Source organism: Muntiacus reevesi, chromosome 2 (assembly GCF_963930625.1).
Source record: "Muntiacus reevesi chromosome 2, mMunRee1.1, whole genome shotgun sequence".
In the NCBI taxonomy this organism is placed as follows: domain Eukaryota; kingdom Metazoa; phylum Chordata; class Mammalia; order Artiodactyla; family Cervidae; genus Muntiacus; species Muntiacus reevesi.
In genome coordinates this window covers 221,511,589-221,538,688 of record NC_089250.1, presented here as the reverse complement: position 1 = coordinate 221,538,688, position 27,100 = coordinate 221,511,589, and the positions used below count along the sequence as shown (strand labels likewise).

The 27,100-nt window shown below is 44.9% G+C and overlaps 1 protein-coding gene across 1 annotated transcript in view; it reads right to left on the bottom strand.

The window, feature by feature from the left end:
• Nucleotides 1-5,829: 5,829 nt before the first annotated feature.
• The window catches only part of GAN (gigaxonin), a 57,350-nt gene continuing 36,079 nt past the window's right edge, over nt 5,830-27,100 (bottom strand). The window contains exons 8-11 of the mRNA XM_065925088.1: nt 26,863-26,999; nt 26,475-26,603; nt 19,035-19,144; nt 5,830-18,911 (exon numbers count right to left, since the gene is read on the bottom strand). Of these exons, the coding sequence (XP_065781160.1) occupies nt 18,730-18,911; nt 19,035-19,144; nt 26,475-26,603; nt 26,863-26,999 (558 nt within the window). The 3' untranslated portion in view covers nt 5,830-18,729. The remainder of the gene's footprint in view (nt 18,912-19,034; nt 19,145-26,474; nt 26,604-26,862; nt 27,000-27,100) is intronic.

Below are 27,100 nucleotides of genomic sequence, written 5' to 3'. Positions count from 1 at the left end.
AACTAGAGGGTTTCATCTGGCCTCACTATTATCTTCTCTCCCTCCATGCTGTCTCTTATCATCCAGCAGTCTAGCCTGAGGGCTTCCTTACATGGTGGCCAGAGGGTTTCATGAGGCAAAGACAGAGCTGTAAGGCCATTTGGGGTGGAACCAGTGCACTGTCACTTCTGCCTCCTTCTATTGGCAGAGTCAGTCTCCAGACCACCCTAGATTCAGGAGATGGGAAAGTTAACTCCCTCCCTCTTTTTTGTGGGAGCAGCTGCAAAATGACATGGCCACGTTTTTCAATCTACTCCAGGCTAGGAGAGAGATAAACCAGGTGATGAAATAGGGTGAAAGTCAGAAATCAGGCCCACAGATATTTGCTTGGTCTCCACAGTGTGATAGTCTGGTCTCCATCAGATGGGGTGTCAAAGTTCTCACCTCTCCTTATTGATTTCTTTCTTTAAATATTTATTTATTTTGCTATGTCAGGTTCCAGCTGTGGCATGCGGGATCTTTTTTTAAGTTGCAGCATGCCAATTCTTAGCTGAAGCAATGTGGAATCTAGTTCCCTGGCCAGGGATTGAACCCAGGCCCCCTACATTGGAAGCTTGGAGTCTTTGCCATTAGATCACCAGGGAAGTCCCTCCTTATTGATTTCTAACCTTGAGGTCAAGCATCTATGGCTGCTTAGGATCCTTCAGTTATTGTGGTTCTGACAGTAGGGCTGGGCTAAGGAGGAAAGTGAAACATTGCTCCTACCTGTGGAAAAATTATATGCTTTCTGAAACTATGGGACTGAGAAGAGCCCAGGCTTGGTTATTTGTAATGTGTATGTTATTTGTTATTTGCAGAGAATCAGCAGTTGGTTCTCTACACTTCTGCTTCACTTTAGAAGCCCTTACACCCTTTTGGCATCTTCCACCCTTTCTGATAGAGTCGGAGGAGAGAAGCAGAAAAGTTCTCCGTAAAGACGAGCCACTGATGCTGCACCTGAAGGATGAGAAGCCAGGACGAGTGAAGGGAGGGGGCACAGCAGGTGCCAATGCCCTGTGGTCACAGAGGGCCCCTGGGGCTGAAGGGTGAGGTGCCAGGTGACACAGAAGGAAACTGCAGGAGTGGGCAGGGGCCCCTTGCAATGGTTCAGAGGCCATGGCATGGTCAGGTCTCATTCTCAAGGCATTGGAACATCAGCAAAGGGCTTTTCAGCTGGGGAGTAACATGGTGGGATTCCCAAAGGCTGAGAAAACATATTGTGAAAGGGGTGGGCTGCAATTTGGGGGATGGACTTTTATAGAAGTTGAGAGGGACTACTGGCAGAGGGTACTGGTGAAGACAAGAAGGTCTGTCTAGACTCTTGTCTGCCTGAAGGAAGCTTGGGTAAAGAGAGAGACCACCAGCGACTCGGGTGGCCCAGGGCCTGCTGCTGTAGCCTGTACAGGATGGGAAGTTGGAATGGCTCAAACCCGGAGGCATAGGACTGGCAAGCTCTGGTCAACGAAAGCCTTGGCAGTGTCCAGCTAACTGGAAGCAGATGCATAATTTATGCAAATGTAAGATCTATGCATCACCTAGACAGATGCAAGAAAGACGTCTGGGAGATGGGTGGGTGGCAGCTCTGGCTGATCATTAGAGTCATCTGGGTCCTGTGGCTGGGCCCCTCCACCACAATCAAGGTGGAACTTCTGGAGGGTGGACTTGTATGAGTTTTCTAGGGCTGCTGTAACAAGTTACCTCATGCCAAATGGCTTCACACAACACACATTTATTATCTCACAGTTCTGAATGTCAGAAGTGGTCTTACTGGGCTAAAATGGAGGTGTAACAGGACTGTCCTCCTTCTGGGGGGTCCAGGGAAGGATCTGTTTCCTTCTTCGAGCTTCTAGAGGCTGGCCACAGTCCTTGGCCTGGGGCCCTGCCTCAGTCCAACCTCTGCTTCTCCTGTCACTTCTTCTCTGTGGTCCTCTAGTCTCCCTGTTGTAAGAATCCTGGCTGTGACGGGGCCCTCCCGGACCATCTATCATAATCTCCCATCTCAAATCCGTAACTCAGGTCCCATGTGCCACGTCCTTTTTGCCAGGTCAGGTCACAGATTCACTGGCTTGGGGATTAGGACATCAATGTACCTGGGTGCCCAGGAAGCATCATTCCATTGGCCTCAGTAGTTAAGGTATCTATCTTAGTGATTTCTCTGCAGGGCGAGGATGCTCAAAGGGAGGCCCCAGAGCACAGCTGGCTCTTCTGTGTCTCCAGGCCTGTGCTGTGCAGACCCATCAGAGTGGAGGCCCTGTTAGTGCAGAGCCTCTAATGATAAAGAGAGACAGCCTTTAGGCGAAAGGACAATTGTCAGAAGCAGCCTAATCAACAGGCCTGGGTCCAATCCCAGCCTGGCCTCAGACCAGCCAGATGACTTGCAGCATGTGACTCAAATGGCTTGTGACGTTCTTATCTGTTAGGCAAGGGTCACGCTCTTAGCAACGGTGTGAGGGTAACCAGTAGCAGAGGTCCCGCCATTGGACAGCAGGTGTCTGATGGATGCTGCCCCCCAGAAGTCTCTGGGCAGCTTCAAGGATGGGAGGGAAGGCAGCTGACGGGCACCAGCACCCCAGGCAGGTGATAATCTCTTTCTCTCTCCTCCCTCCCTGCCTCCCAGCGGCACTGGGGAAACACAGCTATTGCAGAGATGGCGAATCTGGCGGGGCTGGAATTGTTAAGTCAGTTTCCCCTTTCCTGGCTGTAGCTGATAAGTATATCCTGCTGGATAAAAATACACCCACCCTTACGGTAAGATCCCCAGGCTGGGAATTCTCTGAGCAACCCGCCTCCAGCCTGCGGGAGCGCCTGCTGCCTTTCCCTGCAAACATTTTAGGAGCGGCCACAGTTCCTGGGCGAGGGGTCTGACAGGCCTGCCCGGCTCTGGGAGGGGGAGGAGGAGGCTGGGGCTGCCGCTGGGGAAGCAGCAGGCCAGGCCGGGCAGTGGGGCGGGTGTCCTGTTTACAAGCAGCAGCCCCTACAGAGCTGAGGTGAGAGCCCTGTGTCTAGCGCAGGGTCGTGCTGTGCATTGGCAAGGGTAGGGTACCACACTGTGGTTCCTTCAGCTCCCACCACGTGCCAGGATGAGGCCTCTGTCCCCGAGGCACAGGGGATAAGAAAGTACCCCAAGGAGAGGATGGTGGTGCCAACTGGCTTTGTATCCAGCGGTCTGGTGTTTCACAGGCAGACTGGTTCCCGTTGAATCTGAGAAAATCTGTTCAGATTTTCAATTTCCTGATGGTGAGGAAGAAGTCGGTGGAACACCCCAAACACCAGGGGACACACACACGGGTTGACTGACTCTGCACACACCAGACATGCAGCCCCCCAGCCTGAATCTTGCCTGCCCTGGGGGTGTCTACAGGACCCACCATTCGGGGCTGGCAAGTGGCTTCTCCTATTCCTCAACCCAACATGTAGTGGTGATCTTTTCTCTTTTTTGCTCCCTATATTCGATCCCTCATTTTTCTTTTTTAATCAAGGGAAACTTCACACAACACAAACCATCTAAAAGTGCGCAATTCAGCGGCATTCAGTGCATTCTGAATGCCGTGCAAGCATCATTTCTATCTGGTTCCAACACATTTTCTTCATCTGCAGGCAACCCATCATAAGCAGTCACTCCCCATTCTTCCCTCCTAGGCCTTGGCAACTGTGAATCTGCCGTGTGTCTCTGAACCTTTCAGATAAATGGTATAATATGTGGTCTTTTGGGACTGGCTCCCTTCACTTGGCATGTTTTATGGATGGGCCACAGGAGGTGAATCCATTCATCTCTGCGTGGACCGGTGGGTGGTCTGCACCTGTGGGCTAATGTGAGTCGTGCTGCTGTGAACACTGGTTTGAGCCCGTTTTCATCTCTCTTGGCTACTCGCACCTGGAATTGGAGGTGCTGGGGCACATGGTAACCCTGTTGAACTTGTGGCGGAGACACCGAGTGGTTTCCCATGATGGCTGCACCCCTGTCCCTCCCTACCAGCAGTGCACGAGGGTCCCGGGTGCTCTACACCCTCAGCAACACTTGCCATTTTCTGTTGCTGTTGTTTCACGAGAGCATCCCAGGGTGTGTGAACTGTTTCCTGCTCACACCCACATTTCAGAAGCTGCTCCAAAACCCCACAGGCAGTGGACACAAATGAATGAACTCAGTTCTTTAGAAAGCTACAGGTTTCTTTTAAAACAAAGCAACACATGTGCACACGTGCGTGCACGCACACACACATACACCCTCTTCACTCAGAGTTGGTCTTGGTGCTCATCAGCTTCTATTCGAGCTGAAATGATGGTGGTATCAGCAGACCTCCTAATTTGCCTCCTATCCAGGAAACCTTCCCTGACTGACCCCTTTGGCCACGAAACTATCTAATTTTCCACCCTTGGCCATTAAATAAACAACATGAGCGGCGTTCAAAAAGGTCTATCCCCTTTCTAGAGAGAGGCCACTGGACTGCCTGGCCTTGAATCCAGTTCTGCCCTCCCACCACTGAACCTGTGGAGTCTGGCCAAGTGCTGATCTCTGGGCTTCAGTTTTCTCTGCTGTGAAATGGGTTGTTCTGAGGATGAAGTGAGTTAACACGTGAGGTACTTGAAGCAGCCCCTGTCCGCAGCTGGTCAACAAGACGTGTTACCCTCTGACACCAGCAACAGTATCAGGAGGGTGACGCAGTCAACCCCTGATGTCCCATCTTCACCTGTATCAAAACTAGCAAAGCGCCCCTCCCCCCACTGAGAACAGGCCATCTGGGGGGGTATTCCCCCAGAACTGGGTTCCTCTGTAGGGCAGGCTGTGAGCTGATTGACACCTCAGGTAATGTAGATACAAAAGGGACCTGGGGATGATCTAGTCCAGGGTTTTATATAAGGAGGAATTATGCCCTTGTCCTCCAGACAAGGAAATTCAGTGACTTAAGTCTCATTTTACAGACAAGAAACAGAGGCTCCGAGAGGGCAGAGACTGCCAAGGTTTCCCAGGAGTGAGTGGGAACAGCATGGACCTCTTGGGAGCTGCTATCAGAGGCCTGGACATCGAATGGCTGGGCTTTAGGATCTGATGGCTCTGACCACACCCTTCCACAACCAGCCAACTTGGGCATTGGTTTCTGGCGAAGGCTTTGTTTAAACAAAGGGTTCCACAGCAACCTTCCCACCCACCAAAGATAAAAAGGCTTGACAGACCGCAGGGCCATAGAACCTTCTTGTCATTATGGGACGTGGAAAAAATTTAAAGCCAGCTTCCAAACCTACCTGACACTACACTGTGCAACTGAAGAGGAATATTCCGTTTCTTCTTCTTTTCATGTGATTTCGGGAGCAATTCTGGCAGACTTTACATATGTAACTTTGACCTCGCTGGGAAAGTCTCTCTGCCTCACATCTTCGGTAGAGATCTGCCTGTGACAGTTTCCCTGATCTCTGCAGCTTTGTAGTCTCTGGGCAGGACAGCAAGAAATTACAGAGAATCCTATCTGTCATAGAATTCTCCAACCTATAAATAGACCCTTGATGTCAAGACCCTCTGTTCCTCCTTAAGTCTAATGTCTTTCTCTCCTCCAAGGAAAGGAAATCTGAAATTGTCTTTTGGGAGACTGAATGGAGACTGACCCTGATGGAGAATGGAAGACACCAAGGCAAAGACTGTGGAGTGTGGGAAAGGAGACTGTAGCTTACACCGTGAGCCAGGATTCTGACACTCAGACCATTCAAGATACGGTGTAAAAAGACCACACTCCATTCAGAAGCCAGGTCAAGCCAAGCTGTACTGACAATGCTAATTTAGCAGGACCCACTGTAAAAATGAGAATCAATTACAATGCCTTCCCCATCAATTTTTTTTATTAGGTTAATTGAACAGCTTAAAGACAATTCATTTGTTCAGTACCCTTCTAGAAAATATTTCAAGTTTTAAATGAACTTCCAATACATAAAACAAAATTACTTTACCATAGACAAATTTCAGATCAAAATACAACACTCTGTTTCTGTTTTCTTACAATTATAAAATCCAGTCAATACAAACTACATAAAAAAGATAAAACACTTTCACTGATCCTTAGTACCAGAGAACAGCACAATTGCAGTATGCTCCCAAAGCACAAATCCTGTGCTCATGAGACGGGGTGACCCCGTAGTTACCCCACAATAAACCGAAGCAGATAAACAAAGTGCGTGCTACTGAATTTAGGAAAGTTAACACAGCCTCTCTGCATGAGGATTACTTGTAAACCATAGAGCAACTTCGTAAGAAAGGTTACTAATTCAAATTTACTTCAACTTCACTAAAATTTCATACCGGCAACAGAATAGAAAATTACTCCACAGAACAAACGAGTACACTTGGAGCACAGAATGTTTGAGACGTGACATTTCAATGAAATCACATTAGCACAATTTCTCTGCTAGCCTACTGAATTCGGGGAGGATAATTCTACAAGTTGCAACTTCCCGGTACTTGAAATATTTTGAACTTTCTCTAGAATGTCTTTTGTCTAGCTTATATATGTTTCATTGCAAATCTCTAGTTTTTTTTCACTAGTAGGTCTCTCTCTAAAGATCAGGATACCTTATCACACACAATGTAACCTCATCTGAAAACACGTCTAAGTAGACTGGTCAACTTGGAAGCTTACCAGGTAATAAGAGCTGCGGGATTTAAATGAAAAACTACTGTATGTACCATGTCAGAAAATGTAGATATGTTAAACAAAGATCTGCATTTAAAACAGCATGAATTTTGGTATGGTATTTTGGGAATTTGGTATTCGTGGACTTTGCCTTGTGGCATTAAAAGCATCAAAATGACAAATCGAGTGTGCTAAAAACTGGTTCTGTCACATATGGTGGCTGGTATTGCACAGGCAACCAGCTAACAGGAGTGTTTTTTGTTTTGTTACTTTAATCAGAGGATGATTACTTTACAACATTGTGATGGGTTTTTGCCATACATCAACATAAATTGGTCACAGGTATGTCTGCTGGTCATTCTGTCGGGCCAAGGCCCGCTGTGAAGGTCAGCCCTGAGTCTGGGAGAGTCAAACTGAATCTGTGGCCTTGTTTCAAGGAATTCTCTTGGCAGTCTTCTCTCACAGTGGGAGAAGACTGGGTGGGGTCAGTGAGAGAAAACGTGAATCTACATGTTTAGGACGAGTGATGGATGGACGAGCATCTCTTGTCGCCAGGAACACACAGTGAGAAAATAGGCTGCCGGGGGCCTGCTTGCGGTGCTTCTGCAATAGTTTCTGATGAGGATGGGAGGGAGGGGGTAGAGGAGGGAGGTGCTTTGGTTAAATCCACTGACCACTCCCAGCTCTGTCAGTGCAACTGTGGAACGGGCTGTAATGGGAGTTCAAAAGTTCTGCTGAGAACAGGGTTCCTTTTCTCATGGTCGTACCAATTCACGAGGGGTATTATTAAAAACAAAACAAGTGTTTCTATGTCACTGGCGACTTGAAGGGGCACAGGAATGAGGAACCAGACAAAAGCTGTGTTAATAGATGAGTCAAAATGAAAAGAACTCCATCAGCAGAAAAAGCCACTGATACTGCTTTTTTTTTTTTTTAAACTAAGTGCTGCTAGCAGAGCCTGTGCTTGTCTCAACCGAAGGCCACTTGAGACATTTCCCACCATAAAATCATCTACCCTGTGGAAGGAACGTGGCTGATCTCTGTTTTCATGGAGCACTGGACTTCTGAAGTCCCCTACAGGAAAGCAATGCTAAACCCACCGACACTGAAGGTTTGTTTTTAAGCTGATGATACCCTTTTGCCCCACGTTACTACATAATTTTTTTTTACAAAGCATAGTCAAATTCAATGAGCATATGCCTAGATTAACAAGAATACATTTATGTTCTGGAGTTTCTTCTGAAGCAAAAATTCCTTAAAAAAAAAAAAACCACAACAATATGAAGAGATGGGTCTCTTTCTTATTGTAAACGAGTAATTCTAATTTCCAATCCTAATCACCATTTGGAGTGCAGTGTGTTTCTAAGCAGAGCTAAATAGGAGAAAACGAAGAGGTGGGCCCTGCACAGTGCCAGGTGGCTGGGTGCTGAGGTAGAACTTGTGGCATGGGGGCCCCTTCCCCGGGCTCCACGAGGAGCCCTGAGAACCTCCAGGGCAGGTGTGGAAAGTGGGGACAACCGGGCCCCAGGGAGGCTTTTCTAGTCTAGTTGCTTAAGGAGTTGCTGAGATGCACTTGGCCATGCCTGGGGCAGCATGGTGGGGGGACTTGAGGCCCTGCACCCCACCCCCCGGCTGTCATGTGGGAGGAGCAGAATGGTGCAGACCCTGGAAGCTGCCCAGCCTGGGTGACCGCTCTGGCTCTCTGGCTGAAAGTGGTCATGAAGGCCAGGTTAGGGGCTCCCAGAAGAATGCCTTTTCAACACATATTGTTAGTCTAATAGTCTGGGGAACCAGAAGAGCCCGCCCCTGCCCCTCACCACCACCATGCACCTCCCCTTACCCCCTCTTTTCTTAGATACTTAATTAAAGCAGCTAAAAAAAATCAGGCTGGGAGAAGCTATGGGATGAGAACAGAGGGCAGGGTGGAGATGTGATTGCAAAAGTATGTGACTAAGGGTACACTTGAGAACACGACCAAAATAACCTCCTTCTGCCTTGACTAAAGTTCTTCGACTGCCCAGGGAGAAGCTGTGGGAAGGGCCCGCGTCCTCAGAGATCCTGCCCGCAGCCTGTGTGGGCACAGTGGGACACAGGAGGTAAATCAACACTGGGTCAAACCAAGGATTATGATGACTGCAGGCGTGGGCAGAAGACACGGATCTGGAGAACAACGTGGACAGCACCCTCCTGACGATCTGGACTTGGGGGCCTGGCCCAGCTCAGTTCCTGTACTCTGGGCAGGTGGCATCGGGAGCACACACAGAGGGAGTGGAGCCCCCGCTGCACAGCTTTCATGGAAGCGGGGCAGACAGAGCCCGGGAGGAGGTGGGTCCTCTGGAGACGCTTCCCAAGGGATGACAAAGTGACCCACTAGTGAGGGGACCCATTCCTGGAGTCGGAAGGTGCTGAAAGAGGTCGGCCAACCTAACTCTCCCCACTGCATGGTCCCCTGGATGGCATTCCAGGTCATAGGTCACCTAAGTCCTGCTTAAAAGAATACGATTTTGACTTATTAGCTTTCTTAACTCGGCAGAGATACTGAGAGATTTACAACAAATAGTATAGAAAAAGCAAGAATCACTGTCTAGTTGACAATTACGGTTTTAGGGAAATCTCTAGAGATTTGTCTGTTTATGAAGATTATGCTCAAGTTGGTTGAGTCTTGGACCAGCGGCCGTAGTCAGGAAATAGTGAGCGGGTGGGGGGCAGGGAGGATGGGAGACAGCACACATTAAAAAACAAAGACTTTTCTTCCCCAAAAACAATGTGAAAGCTGAAGTACAAACATTTCCCCCCTCCTTTTTTTTTTTAAAACTAAACTGTTCATAGAACCTCCAAACTCTGGAGTTTGTGACAATATCTGCACACTGCGCAAGACTCCCCTGGCTGACTCCGTCATACCCACGAGACACAGCTACAGAGGGCAGCTTTGGGGTGATCCTCAGAGCTGAGCGCTCAGAACCACAGGAGGCACCCAGTTTATCATGAGGCAATTCTAGAAAGTTCTAACAGTGACAGAAACATTCTACCTCTATAGCTTCTGCCTCCTGGCCTGAGCCTTCTAAAGCCCAGCAGGCCGGAGTCTGGGGTCTCCAGAGCTTCTTGTTAGAGCTTCCAGAACGCCCGCCTGAGCCTTCTAAAGCCCAGCAGGCCGGAGTCTGGGGCCTCCAGAGCTTCTTGTTAGAGCTTCCAGAACGCCCGCCACCCTGGCTGTCACCCTCCTGGATGCTGGCTCCCAGGGCCCATCAGTGCAGCGGGTGGACAAAACAGACTTCCTTGTTTGACTACCAGCCCCTACACACAGACCAGGGCACTACTCTAAACTGCTGGCTTATGTTCAAATTGTCAATGATTCCCACCCCATCCCCCAGTTTTTTCTTTCCCTTTCAACTGGGAACTGTCTTCTGTGAATCTGGACATAAGACTATATTTAGCCATGTTATTAGACTGTAAAATAAGCTCCTAACACCCAATGCTTCTGTCATCTATATTTTTATACATGTTATTAAAGAAAACATTAAAAAAGCACACTGCTAGATTATTCCCATCCATGTGGACACAAGGGCCCATTCTCATCAATAGCGCCTATTTCTCACCCGAATCTACTTCTTTTTCTCAATCACAAAAATATCAAGAATGACTCTAGAAAATGTCTTACTGAAATCAAAACAAGCTGGATAAGTCATGTACACTAAATCCAGCAGTCCACAATCTGAACTGGAAAGGAAGTAACTTTATAAAAGGATTAAGTAACTCACTTTTGGTATCACTTTGTTAAATAACCTTTCCTTAGTTGAAGGTATAGAAGTTCTACACACACACACACACACACACACACACACACACGTTACATAGTCTGCCTTTAGGTTCCACACAACATCCAAGTTCGGTCTAGTGATCTCAAACTGAGACCTAGAAAATATCATTTATTTAACTAGCATTGACTACTACCTTTTATATTTTAGGGAAAAAAGAAAAATTCAACTTCCAGAAAGTTTACTATTATTAGAGTACTTCATCAGGCAAACTCTGAAACAAAGGATATTTATAACCACTCTAAATAGCCTGAACACATATCCTGGGGTGTTTCCACTGTCTAGAATTATCCTGAACTCCAGGTTTTAAAGAAGCAGGAGAGTGGTATCATGGATCCAAAAAATATGCATCTTGTAAAAGCAAATGTACGTTCGCTTGTGTATCATGTGGCGGCAGATGCTAGCATGAAGCAAGCTCTGAGGCCGGGATATTGAGCGAGGGGCGGAGACTGCGCCTGAGACGGACAGTAACTGCAGCCGAGGTCCCGACCACCCACAATTTGTGCGCAAGGTGCCAAGCTCTCACCTTCCTCACTCTGCTGGCTCTCCACAGGAACCCTGGCAGGTGAAAGCCCATCCTCTGCTTCCGGGGTGACGGGCTTCGAGGGGCACGAGGCGGTGGGAGCCATCTTTAAACCCAGCATGCACCGGGCCCCGACGCCACGCATGCTCACAACCACCGGGTTCACCTGGCGCCGCACAGAGAATGTTTACAATCTCCTCAAAATCGCTACAACCAAAGAAGTTTGGGGCCGTCCGGGGGTGAACCTTGGCTCTCTTGGAAACCAAGAGGGCGTGGCCCACGGCTAGATCCACCTGAGAAGAACTTTGCCAGAATTCTGCTGAGGGGAGCAAGCCCTTTAATATGAAAAGCACAAGCCTAAGCATTAAATCTTATTAATGCACAGGGACGGTGAAGGTTTTAGATTTTACCTTGTATGTAAGTTATTCCTAGTATGCCAGGTTTTTAGGAATGGGCACAACTCTTTTTGGCCATGAGGGGTCCTAGGTAATTTCTAATAAGAAACCACCCCCCGGAAGGGAAGGTCTGTCTACAAGAACTGAAGGACCTGGGAGCTGCCCCTAACTCACCAGCCGGGTAAGCTGACTGACATTGGGAAGGACAGCGCCCAGGTGTACCCTGTACAGCAGGAAGCTGGGGCCATTCCATGGACACACCTGGCGAATCCGGTCACTTGTGATTTTAAGTGTAATGCAGTTCTGTGGTGTTTGGTCAACTCAACTTAGCACTTTGAGAGTTTCATTGTAAAACCCCAGGTTATCAGAACTAAAAGAACAAAAGAACTTCATGAGGAGCCCTATACTTTCATCAAAGGTAAGATTCTTGGGAAACAAATTCATGAAAATACACCTATTAGATCCTTAAAACTGCTCCCACTAGCACCTTATAGAATATGAAGAACGGTTACCCCAAGCATCTGAACCCCAAACACTGGGTCAAATTACAGACAGACACGTTTTCCTATCTGCTGTGAATGACCACGGTGATGAAACCTACTATTTTACACAGCAGTGGTGTTTAAACACACTACTTTTCTATGCTACGAAAACATAGCCTTGTAAAGATTCTTTAAAGTTCAAGTCGAGTTTCAAGTAATCACTTTGCAGCAGCTCTAGGAGAATTATTGTTCCTCCTGATTAAAAGTAAAATGGAAACTACGCCTTAGAGAATTGTATTCCTCAAGGCCGCTTACTGCTTGCTTCCAGGCTTTTGTTAAAGGACAGAATGTGTTGAATTCTTCTCAATTGGCAGGGGATCAAGCACAACACTACATAATGAGGTAGTTGAGAACAGTTTTTCCTATAAACATGAAGAACAAGGGAATAAGTGCATGTGTGATTCTCATCCAATTAAACAGGAAACATGATGAAGCAAACTATTTGTACAGTCATCTTTGAACCAAGTTTCTCTGTGTAACCTGAAAAAGTGTAATTCAAGGTTCTAAGGTACACCTTGTAACTGATGAGTGAGAGGAATACAAATAAGGTACTTAAAAACTTCTACTGAAATGCTAAACATGCAGTTATAAAAATATAAATCACCAACCAGAAAGATGAACCTATAGCCACTGGAGGTCTGAATTATTTGAAGTGGTCATTTACTTGGGTCACAGGAAGTGGCTAAGTCTTCCCCACATTATCTTATGCAGTGTGTACCCAGACCCTGAGGGCTGTCATGCCCTGCACTTTCTCTAATTCAAATCACAGTGATTTAAGAATTTGCAACAATTTTGTTGGGCCATAGGGACACCAATATCAAAATTAGCCCAAATTTCAGTTGAGTAGCAATTTTAGAAGATTATTTTTTCTCTCAACAGGAAAAAGAAAAGGCAACGGATATGTCTCACTAGCTAATTAAGCAATGTTATTAGATATTAAAATATTAGATATTAAATGTTATTAGAAATTAAAAGATACTTTTTCCTTGGAAGGAAAGCTATGACAAACCTAGACAGCATATTAAAAAGTGAAGACATCACTTTGCTGACAAAGGTCCATACAGTCAAAGCTATGGTTTTTCAAGTAGTCATGTATGGATGTGAGAGTTGGACTATAAAGAAAACTGAGCACTGATGAATTGATGCTTTTGAACTGTGGTGTTGGAAAAGACTCTTGAGAGTCCTTTGGGCTGCAAGGAGATCCAACCAGTTGATCTAAAGGAAATCAACCCTGAATATTCATTGGAAGGACTGATGCTGAAGTTCCAATACTTTGGCCACCTGATGCAAAGAGCCATCTCACTGGAAAAGACCCTGATGCTGGGTAAGAAGATTGAGGGCAGAAGGGGAACGGGGCAAGAGAATGAGATAGATGGTTAAAGAGCATCACCAACTCAATGGACATGAATTTGAGCAAACTCTGATAGTAAAGGACAGGAAAGCCTGACGTCTTGCAGCCCATGGGGTTGCAAAGAGTCGGGCAAGACTTAGTGACTGAACAACAAATTAGATATTTAATTTCATAAGAAAGGGAAGGAGTTTAAAAGTCCTTCTACTTAGAGAACTTCAAAGGTAGAACTGAGCAAGAACTAACTTTCCTAAACGGTACGAATCAGACCAGAGGAGATATGGTTACATGTGAGGTTCTCACATGTCACATATCACAATGTGACAAAGTTGAGACATGTTTAAAATTAAAATAATAGAATTACCTCTGAAAAAATACAAAAAATTTAGAAGTTTTACTAGGTGGTATGCCAAAAAAAAAAAGAAAAGAATAGATGAAGCCACCAGTTCAATAATCACTGGGACTTCACTGGCAACAGACAGGGCTAACTCACCTGAGCTCACGTTCTCCTCAGATGGAAGCAAGTGTTTCACATTCCTCACCCTTGTAGTATAAACTTCTATCATTTCTGAACCAGCCTCAAAGGATATGTCACAGATTACTAGAAAACTAGAAAAATGCTTTCCTTAACATTCTAAGACATAGTATCCTTTCCTTAAATGTGGTAAGGAAGCAAAGGGTAAGTGAAGCTTCAGCTTTTCAAAGTAAAAACAGCTTCTCTCTCAAACACAAATACTTATTACCTCTGCTCTTATGACTGTAGTAAATTCTTAAATTTCCCACAGCTAACTGACAAAGAAAACCAAAGATCTTTCAGTTTATATTTGTGTAACTTGTAAAGGATATGTTTGGGAGTTTAAGTTACACTATAAGTGATTCTTATATGATTAAAATACTTGCCTGCCTATAACATTAAGTGATATTCTAATTGGCTGAACAGTGAAATGAGAGTCCACAGACTGGATTCCACGTTTTGGTTTCCATCCACATCTGAAGTGGGGAGTGAAGCTGTATCTACTGGGATGCTTTCTGTCCACCAGAGACCACTGCACCTGTCACAGACATGTCAGGGTCAAAGAGTGTGTTCTGGGAAGATCCTGCGCCCCATATAAAAAGCAGTGAAGACAAAATTAAATGTGATAAGCATTATTAGGTATGCTGAGGATAGGGTTTCAAAAATCCTATGGAACAAACAGGGACCACAGAGCTGTGCATAATATAGGTCAGGCACTTTGCTTTTTTATTCTGTACAGGTTTCCAGCTCTATGTTAGCAGGCTGGCCCCTCTGTGTACAAAGCTTCTCATTTAAAAGTCCCATTTAAAAGCAAGTCACTTTCAATCCTGTGAAGAATGTCACTTGGATCGCAAGGACACTATAGTCATTGGTCATAATAAATGACTACCTACTGTGTGCTGAGCACTGGGATTAGCAGAAGACTAAGGTAGGGTCCCTCCCACGAGGAGTTTACAGTCTAGAGGGAGGGCAGTATTTCACCTGCCTCGCTGTGATGTTCCCCAGAAGCCCAAGCAGAATTCTGAGTAGAAGCTTAATCAACACTGGTGATTAAACCCAGGGTGGGCTTTTCTGTGCCAAGCGGGATCACTTCTCTCAGAGCCCACAGGGCAGCCCCTGAATCCAAGCAGCCTCACCCTTCCCTTCCCTTCCACTGGGTGCTCTGTGAGGGGGTTCCAGCACCTTCAAAGTTGATGCAGTGCAAGTGCCACCTCATTCTTTCCCTAGACAGTTGCATGTCTTCATCTGACCACAGGCAGCCTCCTCTTGAATCAAGAGAGCCAACATTCTAGAAGGTAATACTGTAGTGTTTTTAGAGCTCCTTGGAAAATTGTTGGGGATCCCTGGTCTGGCACACCGTAGTAAGAACGCACCAGGCAGAAACCCGGTGGACCAAGGCAGCTACCACATTTCTCTAGAACCCTGCCCTGCTACCCTGAGCAACTGCAGTGCTACAGCAAAGGAGCCCAGTCTTTACCACGTCAATACAAAGGACGTATCTCCGGTGCATCGCCCAGGGAACTCCCCGCTCGTAAAGGACAGAATGGCACTTCCAAAGCGTCGCTGAAGAGAGTGCCATCACTAAAGTGGTAGTGCAAGCTGAGAGAATCCTTCAAGACAAACAGTATGCTGTCCAACAGCCCCCAAATATGCCTTTTCGGTTGCTGCACAGTTTGAAAAAAGCCTACTGTTAGCTATCAACTCCTGGCGGCGATCAAAGAATGGATTAGTGAAAGAAATGGTGAATTTAGAAATTTCTTAGGCCAAATTTCTACAGTATACCAACTATGAGTTGGTAAGCACTGTTTTTACTATGCTAAAGAAAAGAAATGCAAATGCCAAGTAAAACTTACTACAAACTACAAATACATCAATATATTCACTCAACATGAGTTTAACACAGTAGTATAAGCTGAAGGGCCACAGGCTCAAGAATTTCTCTGAAGCACCAGGAGACAATAATATATGTAGTTTGGAATGACAATTCCAAAAGTAAACATATATAAACAGACTTACCAAATCACATCACACACACACACACACACAAACTCTCTCTCTTTCTCTCCCCCTCTCACACACATTTTTATGTCTCACAGGATATAAGCACTATCACAAAAAATTAAAAACTTCATTTTAAATTAAACACTTAAATCTTTGAAAAAAACAAACAAACAAACTATGTTTGGATGTATTAAACAAAGAAACAAACCTACTTTAGACTGTAGCCTAGAAGAAATCCTTTCAATATTCACTTACTCTAACCTGAGACAACCTGGATAATGAAAATAAATTGCACTTCCTCCCAAGATATTGTATTTAAAATTTTAAGACCTTTAGCCACTAATTCAGCATATATCTGGTAAAAGTGCCTTCTGTTAAAAGAAGTATCAAAAATTTACCAAGAAAGAATGTTTCAAGGTGTAAGTGGATGGTTAAAACACAAACCTGCATGAAATGAGTTCATATTTACTTCACAATACTAACGTAACTGTGATTTACAAGAAAATCATGATTTTGGAACATAATAAAATTAAATACATCCCGACACTTCAATGTAATATTTTTATATTTATATATAACAAAATAACAGTTTGGCACTTAGCAGCTTTTGTTGGTTATTGCATCCCATATTATGTGGCAAATTTACTTTTAGAAAACATTACCTAACTTGTGCAGCTACAGTGTCAACGAACTAAATAATAATAATAAAAAAACTTTTATAAAATGAATTGACCAAGTCATGCAGGCACTGATAGTATTGCAATAGGGATTCATTCACTCCTGAACAATGAACTGTCTCCTTGGAGAGGCCTGGCGTAGCCTGGAAAGAACTTTAAACTTCAGAAATTAAAGAAAAGAGAACTGCTGACTGTCATGGCTTTGACAGGACATCAGTTACCACTTTAATGTACCTCAGTGGTGGCTTCTGGGTTCTGTTCTGTATGGGGCATTTTACCAAAGAAAACCCACTCTTTCGGCAGTTTATTTCCCATAAAATTAACATCTAGTTATACAAAGAAAGTTTTCTTTCTTTTCAGTGGCCATGTAGTTTGCCTTGATTAAAAGACATCCAAGACATCCTGGGGAAAGCGTGCAGACAACAGTTGAGTGGTACACGGTACAAGGCAAAGAGGCTGGCTTCGACGTACAGGTAAGATCTGCTAGGTGAATGGCCTAGTGCCTCTGACAGAGAAGATAAAAACCCCGTGCCTCTGTGACCCATGTCTTCTGCCAGGATGGAGAGCAAATGTGCACACATAGCATTCTTCAGAATCCCCACAGGCAAGGCTGCTCAGCGACCTTTTCTAGCATTGGATTGACTTCTAACAAGTAGAAGAAAAAAAACTGCATATAGGTTCCCCTTCTACTGTCCCTGGGTGGAAGAACACAAGTGATGTGTCATATGCATGTGAAAAGCATATGAACATTCTAGGCAGGAAGTTTCCAGAAGAAATTCCTATTCTCAAATTTATAACCAAAGGATACATTTATACATTTGTTAATCTTTAAGACTAAATGTTGCTTTTTATAGCCATATACTAAGGGGGAGGGGAAAAAAGCTGTAGAAAACAATTAGAAATAAAGACCTCTATATTGATTAGAAATCTGATATTGCATAAATTTCAAATGATAAAGTCATCAAGCACTTTGAAGTCCCTGGTTTCACATGAAAGTGGCAGAATCCAAATGGAAAACAAAGTATCTTACGAGGTTAAGTGCCACTAATGACAGACTTTTCTCCCCCACGGGGAAGAGGGGTCAATGTGGGTTGACATGGAGATGAGAGAGGAAAGGATTAATTTGCTATACTATGAACAGAATGAAATTAAGTTGAGGTAGTTTATTCTACCAGCCAAACTTTACTTGCTATGTAATTTGTCAAAAACTCGTACTAGTGAACGGCATTGAGAAAATTCTGCTACAAAGGCTAGATTCTTAACATGAATTCTCGTTCTAAGACATTTTCAAACCCTAGACAGTAGTAAACAAGACTTTGTGTGCTTTCAGGCAGATTTTTTTTTTTTTTTAAGTTTTTGATCCCTATATATTTTCTCTGGACCTTTTTTTCTTTTTTTTTGGTCATAGCAGACCTTTATTATTTGTCCGACTCGGGTCCTTCTTTTATAAAATCTCCTACTCACTAATGTCCTCAGATTTATAAAATGGTTCTGCTCAGTTGGAAAGGAAGAATGGCACTGCAGGAGGTCCTTCTCAACCCCAGACATGACAGCATGACGCATCTTCATCTGAATTAACACACAAGCTACAACTTCCTTTAAAGTCACAGGAGGGCTGCCACCTGACTCCTTAATTTACTGACCCTTTAGATTACTAAGATAGAATGTCATACAAGAGAAATTTTATCTTAGTTTCAATTCATCATAATTTAGTTCAAAAAAGATTCTTAGGGTAGAGAACTAGTAGTTAAGTGGAGACTAACTGGCATTGAGTCCAAACTAACATTTTTAGGCACAAACCCTTAAATAGTTGGGCAGAGTTAGGCGTAATATCTCCTTCCAAGTGCAGAGGAAAAGCAATCCTGGTATGTTTGGATATGTTGATTTGCATATACGGATTTTTTTTTTTTCCCCCCAACCAAAGCCAGGTACTTGAACACAGCGGTTAGTCAGACATGAGATCCCCTCCGGGAAAATGCACCTTAGGGTTTTAACTTCCATATTTTACACGATTCCCACTTCCCTTTTCCTCGGACACTGCCTAGCCCCGGTTGGTCTAGGGACACACCTACAGGAGAAACGGATTCCCCACCTTGGTAGTTTTTTTTTCAGTTTACGTGTTCTTCGGACAAGAGCCGAAGCCCAGGCTTCGAAGCGTTAGAAAACCACCAGCGTTACCGCACGGAGGCCGGCGCGGGGCGAGGGGCCCCGCCGTCTGTCCCCTCGCGGAGCGTGGCGTCCGGCGCGAGGTCAGGAGCGGCGCGTCCCGCGGCCACGCGTCACGGCGAGTGCACGCGGATGCGAAAGAGGCCCTGCTGCAGCTGCAGGCGGAACAGCTTGCAGTTGGCGATGCGCAGGGCTGCGCACCCCGTGCGGCGCAGGTCGGAGGGCAGCAGGGGCTTGGTGTGGTGCCAGGTTCCCGTGCTCCTTTTGAACTCGCGCACGTAGTCGTAGTTGGTGCCTGTGCCCCGGGAGAACAAGCGGAGGTGACACACCGCGCCTGGGGAGCCCGGGACCCCCGACCTCTCCCCCCACCCCCACCTCCGGGAAAGGGCTCCCATGAGATCACTCTTAACATGCTGACCCGTATCGAGATCTCCGATGACGTAGATACTGGCACCTATGGGGACGGCTCCATACACGAAAGAGGAACTGGCTGGGATGCATAAATTCTGGTCATTAAGATAGATCCACCTGAAAACAGAGGGAGAGGATGAAGGAGGCCAAGAGGGTGACCCATGACATCAGGGCAAGCTGAGATGACAAAGCTCGGGGCACTGCCAACAGGAGGAGGCACGACCCCCACACCCCTATCTTGGGGAAATGCTCATCTCCCTCCTGTCACTGAAGACTGAGTCGTGTCTGTTCCGGAAGGTGGCATGTATTGAATCACAGAGACTGCACTATCCGGTGTGCTTCTGTCCCTCAGCACAGTGCTTCTGAGATTCACCCATGCTGTGGCTTCATTATTATCTCATTTCTTGTTATTTTAAGTAGGACTGCCCTACATGGATTGGAGAAGGAAATGGCAACCCACTCCAGTGTTCTTGCCTGGAGAATTTCAGGGATGGGGGAGCCTGGTGGGCGGTCGTCTGTGGGGTCGCACAGTCGGACAGGACTGAAGCGACTTAGCAGCAGCAGCAGCCCTACACGGTGTAGCAGAATTTGTCAACCATTGACCTGTTCAGGTTCACTTGGGCAGCCTCTAATGTCAACCTTCCCTTGTGGTTCAGCTGCTAAAGAGTCTGCCTGCAATGTGGGAGACCTGGGTTTGATCCCCTGGTCGGGAAGATCCCCTGGAGAAGGAAATGGCAACCCATTCCAGTATTCTTGCCTGGAAAATTTCATGGACAGAGGAGCGGGACAGGCTGCAGTTCATGGAATCGCAGAGTTGGACACAACTGTGGGGTTAACTAACTTTCCAGTGTCTGGCTATTGTGAGTGAAGCTATTTTGGACATTAGAGGGCAAAGCTCTTTTGTGGGCTTGTGGTACGGAATTGCTTGTTTATACGGTTATATTTCCTTTGATATCTATGCCCACTGTTTTCCAGGGTGCTGTGTCCTTTTGCATGTCAATGAGCAACGTGTGAAAATTCCAGCTGCTGGGCATTTCTGCCAGCTCTTGGTACTGTCGGTCTTTTTTCACTTTAATGATACTGAGGATCTCTGTGTGTGCTTACTGGACACTTTGTGTATCTACTTTGGTGAAATGTCTGCTCAAAGATCTGTTCATTTTTCAAACTGGGTTTTCTGTCTTACTGAATTTTAAGATTCTTTTTTATTTTACGGTTACAAGTCCTTTGTTGGATATGTGCATCACAGATCCTTTTCCCCAGCATGTAGAATGTCTTTTCATTATCTTAATGGGGGTTTTTGAGAACAGCAGTTTTTTAATTTTGGTGAATTCCAGTTTATCATTTTTTTTCCTTTTTATAGTTCATGCTTTCTATATCCTTCTAGAAAATCTTTGCCTATTTCAAAGTTGCAAAAGTTTTATTGTTTCAGTGTTAACATTTAGGTATTATGATACATTTCAAGTTACCATTGGTATATGGTGTGCCTTATAAGAGTCAAGTCCTTTTTATCCTTATATCTAGGCATAGAGATAGCTAGTTTTCCCAGCATCATTTGCTAAAAAGACATTTCTTTCCCTGCTGAATTGCCTTGGCTCTTCTGTTGAAAATCAATTTAATAACCATGGAAAGGAGCTAGGGCTCCATGAAGAAGTGGCTGATTCCACAGCTGAGACAGAAAACACATGATGAACCTGGACCATCTTGTGCTGCTGTGGAGGAAGCATTTCAAAAAGGATGAGGTGTGTCAAAAGGACACAGCTGACATGCAGCTCCTGACGGCCACAGCTGGAGCAACTGGAGCCACACAGGGAATGACAGTCCTGGATGGGTAACTCAGAGAATAAAATAAACATCCATGAGTCCATACTGATATAAATAAATGGCTCAATCCATTAAAAAAAATAGGGCAAAGGGACAGGTGTTCTTTACAGAATTCTAGCTAACAAAGGGAGAAGGAATGAAGGAAGCAGAAAAATCACCAGGAGGCAAACACCATGGTTCTAACTTCTGTGAGGCCAGTCCATCGAGGTTGCTCAATTAGTGGTGACAATTTAAGGAGAAACAGTATATTCGCATATTCTCAAATTATCTCTTCCAAGATATTCATGCATTACAAAGGGAGCAGCAGTGACTTTACAGTGGGGAAACCAACCCCACAGATGGCACTTAACCAAGTCATCAAGATCAGCATCACCAGTAATGGGACCAAGCGTCTCTCCCTCTGCCACCGGGCAGAGAAGGGCCCAGAAGCACTTAGAGGGATCCCTACCCCAAATACAGAATCTCAGCCTCATCATGGGACATCATCAGACAGACCCAGATGGAGAGACATCCTAGAAAAAACCATCCAATAACCTTCAAGGGTAAAAGATATTAGTGGATGAACTGGTGAAATTTGAATAAAGTCTGCAGTTTACTTAATAATATTGTACCAAAGTGAATACTACAGCATGTAAGATGTTAACAGTAGGAGAAGCTGGGTGAATGGCTTAAGGGAACTCTATTTTTGCTACTTTTCTACAGGTCTAAAATTATTCCCAAATAAAAGGTTTTTGTTTTTTTATGCTTTAAAACAACACAAACTAGACTCTGCTATATAATAATGTTCACTTAAGTAAATTTGATCAATTCCCTTTCATAGCTAAAGGCATAGCCAGGTCAGAGGAGACCTCAGTTAGAGGAAATGTATGTAAGCCCTTTAGCATCACCATTGTCCAGGCCTCCACTCACTACTGGAGCACGGAAGATTATTTCACTACGAGCAGTGCTTTGTTTTTCCCAATGCACTCTCTCTCCAGACTATTACAGAGTGGTACATTCCCTATTTTGAATCCCAAGAAATGTAGCAGCAGAATGTTGTCCAAGATCACGGAACTCAGAGGCCAAGCTGCTATAAAGCGAAGATCCGATTCCTCTAATTTCTGAAAGCTGATTGGTATCAAGCAGTTTGTGGGACTGGGAATACACCTTGGCCCCTGCCTCTGAGCTGCCTCTAGTAAATAGAAAAAGGGAAAAATCTAAGAGCTCTCCCTGTAAAGTGAAAATGGGCGCTCGCTGACCTCATGTCTTATGGGCACTGGACCCACGGATGCTTGCACCTGAGGCTCAGCAAGTCTGAGCACGCCCACTGCCTGCAAAACGCTAGGAGCACCTCTCTGGAGTGCCAGAAGAGATCTCAGGTCCTCAATAGTGTCCTGCTCACAAAGCCCGGACGTAATCCAGAAGTACTCAACAAAAGAGCCAGATAAATAAGAACCCCTTCTCGGGGGACTAAACAATTAATAGACGCCAACTCTGATGACTCAGATGATGGGATTATCTACCAGGCAGGAATGTGGACACAGCTAGCACAACGACGCTCAGTAAGCAAAAAAGGAAAACAGGCTTATGATGGAAAGATAGGAGACTGCGGCAGAGAAATTTTAAAAATCTAACATGCGACCTGAGGAAGGTAGAAAAGGAAAAACAAAATAAACCCAGAGTAACTAAAAGGAAGAAAATAAGATAGACAAGAGGAGAGAAACCAATGAAACAATACACAATGGAGAAAATGAACACTGATGTGCAGGCTCTCTGAGAAGGTAAGTGCAATGCTAAACTTTGTCAACAGAGGGCGCTAGAGGGACTGCAAGGCTTGGGGAGTAAAGGGCTTCTCCCCTGGTATTGGTGGTCTGCTCTGGGGTCTCCAGTGTGCAGGGGACTCGGAGGAGCTCACCTGTGGGGAGGTGCTCTGCTGGCCAGCAAGCAGCTTCCTGCGCACCAGCTCTGGCCCCGGCGTCCCAGGGCTCTGCTGTATCCTGGGCCACTGCACCCCCTCCCCCACAGAGGTAAATCCCAGCCCTGCAGGGTGGGGAGCAAACTTCCTAGTTTGTTCCTTCCTGGGACACTTTCCCTTGGTCCTAAAGGCTGCCACTGCACTTGTTTCTTGGCTATTTCTGCTTTCATCAGAGTCTCCTCTCACAGGTTAGCAGTTAACTCCTCCCGCTAGTTAATCATTAGGTCGGTGACCACCTAACCACCTGTTTAAGTTTATGGAAAGCTGACGGCTATTTTCCAAACTGCAGCTGACTCTTCTACTTGTTTTAAGTGAATTAAGTGGGGATGTGATGGGGCATCACCCTTGCACTTGCTAGTCTTTGATGGTGGCACTGAGGTCTGCACGTTCCTCAGGATGCAATTCTCTACCTTGGCAGGGGAGGAACGTTCCGGTGACTTCCACTTAACTCTTACTCCCATAATGGTCCCTGACCTGCAGGTCAGAGAACCATATGGGGATGTGGCCAGTGGTCAGAAATGTCTATCCAAGTATACATTCATCAAAAGATGAAGCTGACAGGTCTTGACTTCAGAGAAGAGTTAACATGATTTATATGTTAAAAACGAGAAGGGGAGGGCACATGGGCTGACTAAATGCACAGAGGCAGTAAGACACAGGATGGCCGTAAGAAGTGAGCCGCACTCCAGAAGAGAGTGGAAACGGCCGAACACTTCTCAACCTCAGATCACGGAGGGCCCCGAGGAGGAGGCTAAATACTAATGTCTTTACTTGGTAAGCAAGGGGTAACTAGGAAGAATCTCCATCTGTGAAATGACCAAAGGCAGATTAGTCTTTCAAAAGCACAAGCAGGTGAAATGTATTAGAGAGACTGGTTAGAAGGCTAAGGACACCACACGTATGACAGTGAACTCGCTGGAGTCGTGGCAGAGAAATAAAGGTGGCTATGTGTGAAAACCACTACAGAGTTTTAAAAAAATAAGATTTGGCAACTCATGAGATGTGAAGCGTAAGAGAGAATCAAACATAACTTTTAAAGAAATATAGACCACTGGGAGGATGACAGTACTAGTTTAGTACAGTACCAGAAGTAGGAATGCAAATAACAGAAGTAGATACATTTGTCTTTCTGGATATGAAGTTGTTACTGTGACTCAGTATAAATAAGGGCAATTTTTTAAATTTTATTTTGCTTTCCTTCAAACAGTTTTGCTTTTAGTCAGAAACACAGAAAATAGTAAGATGTGGCATTTTTCCAGGAAACTTTTAACCTAAAAATAGAGAACAAAGACAGGAAAGACAAGAGATTACTTAAAAACAATAAATGGTCTTCAATCTAAGGCAGGTTGCTCATTTGGCAGCAGCTTTCAAAGTATGCAAATACCACACACTTGGGAACATCTGAGCTATAAAGAGAGAAACTACTCATAGATGTTTCCCCCCTTCTATACGTTTTCATGGGAAAGACTAAGTTTTTAAGGCACTACCGTGTGGTAGCTGAACTGGTGGTCTCTGAGGCCAGAATGCCCAAGTTCAAATGCCAGCTCTGCCATACGCTGCCTGTGTGTTTTGGGGCACATGACTCAACCTCTCTGTGCTTTGATTTCCTCATATGCAAGACAGGAATGAAAAGAGTACTTGTATTTCAGAGGGCTGTTTTGAAGATTAAATGTGTTAAATGAGGTAATATATGGCACTTAGTGCTACATGTTTATGTTTAGCTTTATCTAAACAAGAGTCCTGTATATTGACAACAGAAATCAAGCTTTCTTCATTCTATTTGTGAACAAACACTGAAGAACTTGAATATAAGCAAACTACAGATAAGTGAATTTTATTGGGAAGTACTTTAAATAGCAATAAAAAAGTAACAGTCATGTTTAACAATTACGAATGAAAGCAAGTAATACTCTTATTCAAAGTGAAAAGTGAAAGTGAACTCGCTCAGTAGTGTCCAACTCTTTGTGACCCCATGGACTGGAGCCTACCAGGCTCCTCCATCCGTGGAATTTTCCAGGCAAGAATACTGGAGTGGGTTGCCATTTCCTTCTCCAGGGGATCTTCACAATCCAGGGATCAAACCCATGTCTCCCGCATTGCAGGCAGACACTTTACCATCTGAGCCAACTGGGAAGCCCGATACTCTTATTACTTAATACTCCATAAATAGGAGACAATCTGAGAGAAATCTAAAGGTTCTAATGATGATGGCACATCAAGACAGACTGAAAACTTCACAGCCAGCTTCAAGTCCTATACAATCAAAACAGGAACAGAAAATGGTAAAACCATAAGCAACCTTGATTACTCCAGCAAGTGAGATACAGCTCTCTAGCTCACATTATCCAAACAGTAATCCAGTCATTATGAGAAAGGCTTATATCAATATTTTATCAGAAACCAAATGTACTGACCCCTGCTTGTTAATGAACTAGGGCAACTTTTTTTTTTTCTGGGGGGGGCAACTATTTTGAGGTTCATTTGGAAAGGAAATTCATATACTACTTTGTATTGTGAACAGTCAGCCCTCATAGTAACACATATGGAAGAGAGGTGTAGAAAAGTCTTTGAAATTCTGCCCCTGTCCCGACCATTGAGAATAGCAAGCATTCTCAAACTGCTCTCACACTTTGTCTAGTAGATTTTCATAAGATTGTCTGCCCCCAGTAACTGAAGGGAAAAAAAACAAATAGGCTATGCAAACATCATAAAATTAAAATACATTAATAGAGAACATACATATTTCTAAAATCTTGGTAACTGTGCACTGTTTATGCTAAAATAATATGAAATTAAACATTATATTCTGGCACCCCCTTCTGGCAACACGATCGAAATGCTATCACAAGATTAACTTTAGCACAGCAATTTCCCTGTAGGATCTGAACATATTACTGCAAGAAAAACGCTGTTCAGTGGTTATAATAGAACGTGTGGGAGAAGCGAAGTGAGGGGGATTGGACGGATGCTGCCCACTCCACCTCACATGTATGGCAGCCCGTCAGATGATTTAAGAATCTCTGATACTACATTTACTGAGTGTCTGATACAGGCCAGGTGTGAGGCCAGAAGCTAGGACCCAAAGCTGAGCTGGAACCCGCCCTGAAGGAGCTTCAGCTCACAGTCACAATCCGAAAAAGACAGGCATGGGATCACAGACTGAGGAGCCTAACTCAGACTGGGAGACACGAGAAAGCCTTCTCTCGGTGGTGATCATTAAGCTGAGTTCTGAAGAAGCCAAGTTAACTGGATAAACGTGAGAAGGGAAGTTTCAGGCAAAAGGAGAAGTATGAAAGGGCTAAGACAGTGACACCATGTTTTGGAGGGAAAACGTCACCTAGTGGGACTCAAGTGAAGCCCCTGGGTGGATCAGGAGCAGAAAGGATACACACAGGTCATATCACAAAAGGCCATGAGTTAAGGAGTTTAAACTTTCTCCTAAAAGCTATCAGAAGTGTCAAGGTCTGCTCTACACTTCAGGAACATTTTTCTCTGGCTTTCCTATGAGTTACCAAGACTTCTGAAGTCACTAAATAAATATCCATTATGCATTAGATATAAATATATGAGTTCAGTGAAATAATTTGAAAGCAAAACTAAATGAAGCTAAGACATGCCTTTGAAAGCATAAAGAGAAAGCTGCAGAAGCCACACGACACCATTCATAAATACCTTTTAAACTCATCGTGGTAGAACTCCGACTTGCAAGTTACCATCTCGCCCCCCTGGATGTCCTCGCGACTTCTGACTCCCCCAAATACATACAGTTCCATGGCGACTCCACAGGCCACCGCTCCAAACCTGAAAGGCCACATAATGCATACATACTAAGCACTGGATTCATCAATATATCTCAGGACTTGATTCCCTAATTCCTCTTTTGCTTGTTTTAGCTCTGCGACATTCAGTGTTTCACAAATACATGAGTCTTCCTTTTTCAGGGAGTGGATTATTCATTTAGTGTTATATGAACCAAATGGCAAGTCAAATAGAAGATCCGTTCAAAAGAAGGGAGACGTGAAAGCCAGGCGAACAGGGCTCCCCATCCCCGTTCTCTCACCTTCTCTCTTTCAGGGGACAGATGGCGGTCCACTGCTGGGTCCGGGGGTCATAGCATTCCACAGACTCGAAGAGTTTCCCATAGGACCCTCCACCCATGGCATAGATTTTCTTTTTCATAGCTGCATAGCAGCCAATCTGGAAGGAGGAAGCAACAGTGGGGGAGGCAACATTTATCATTAAAAGTTGGCTGAGTCAACACCAGCTTGGCTGGAACCCTGGGAGATGTTTGGAAAAGG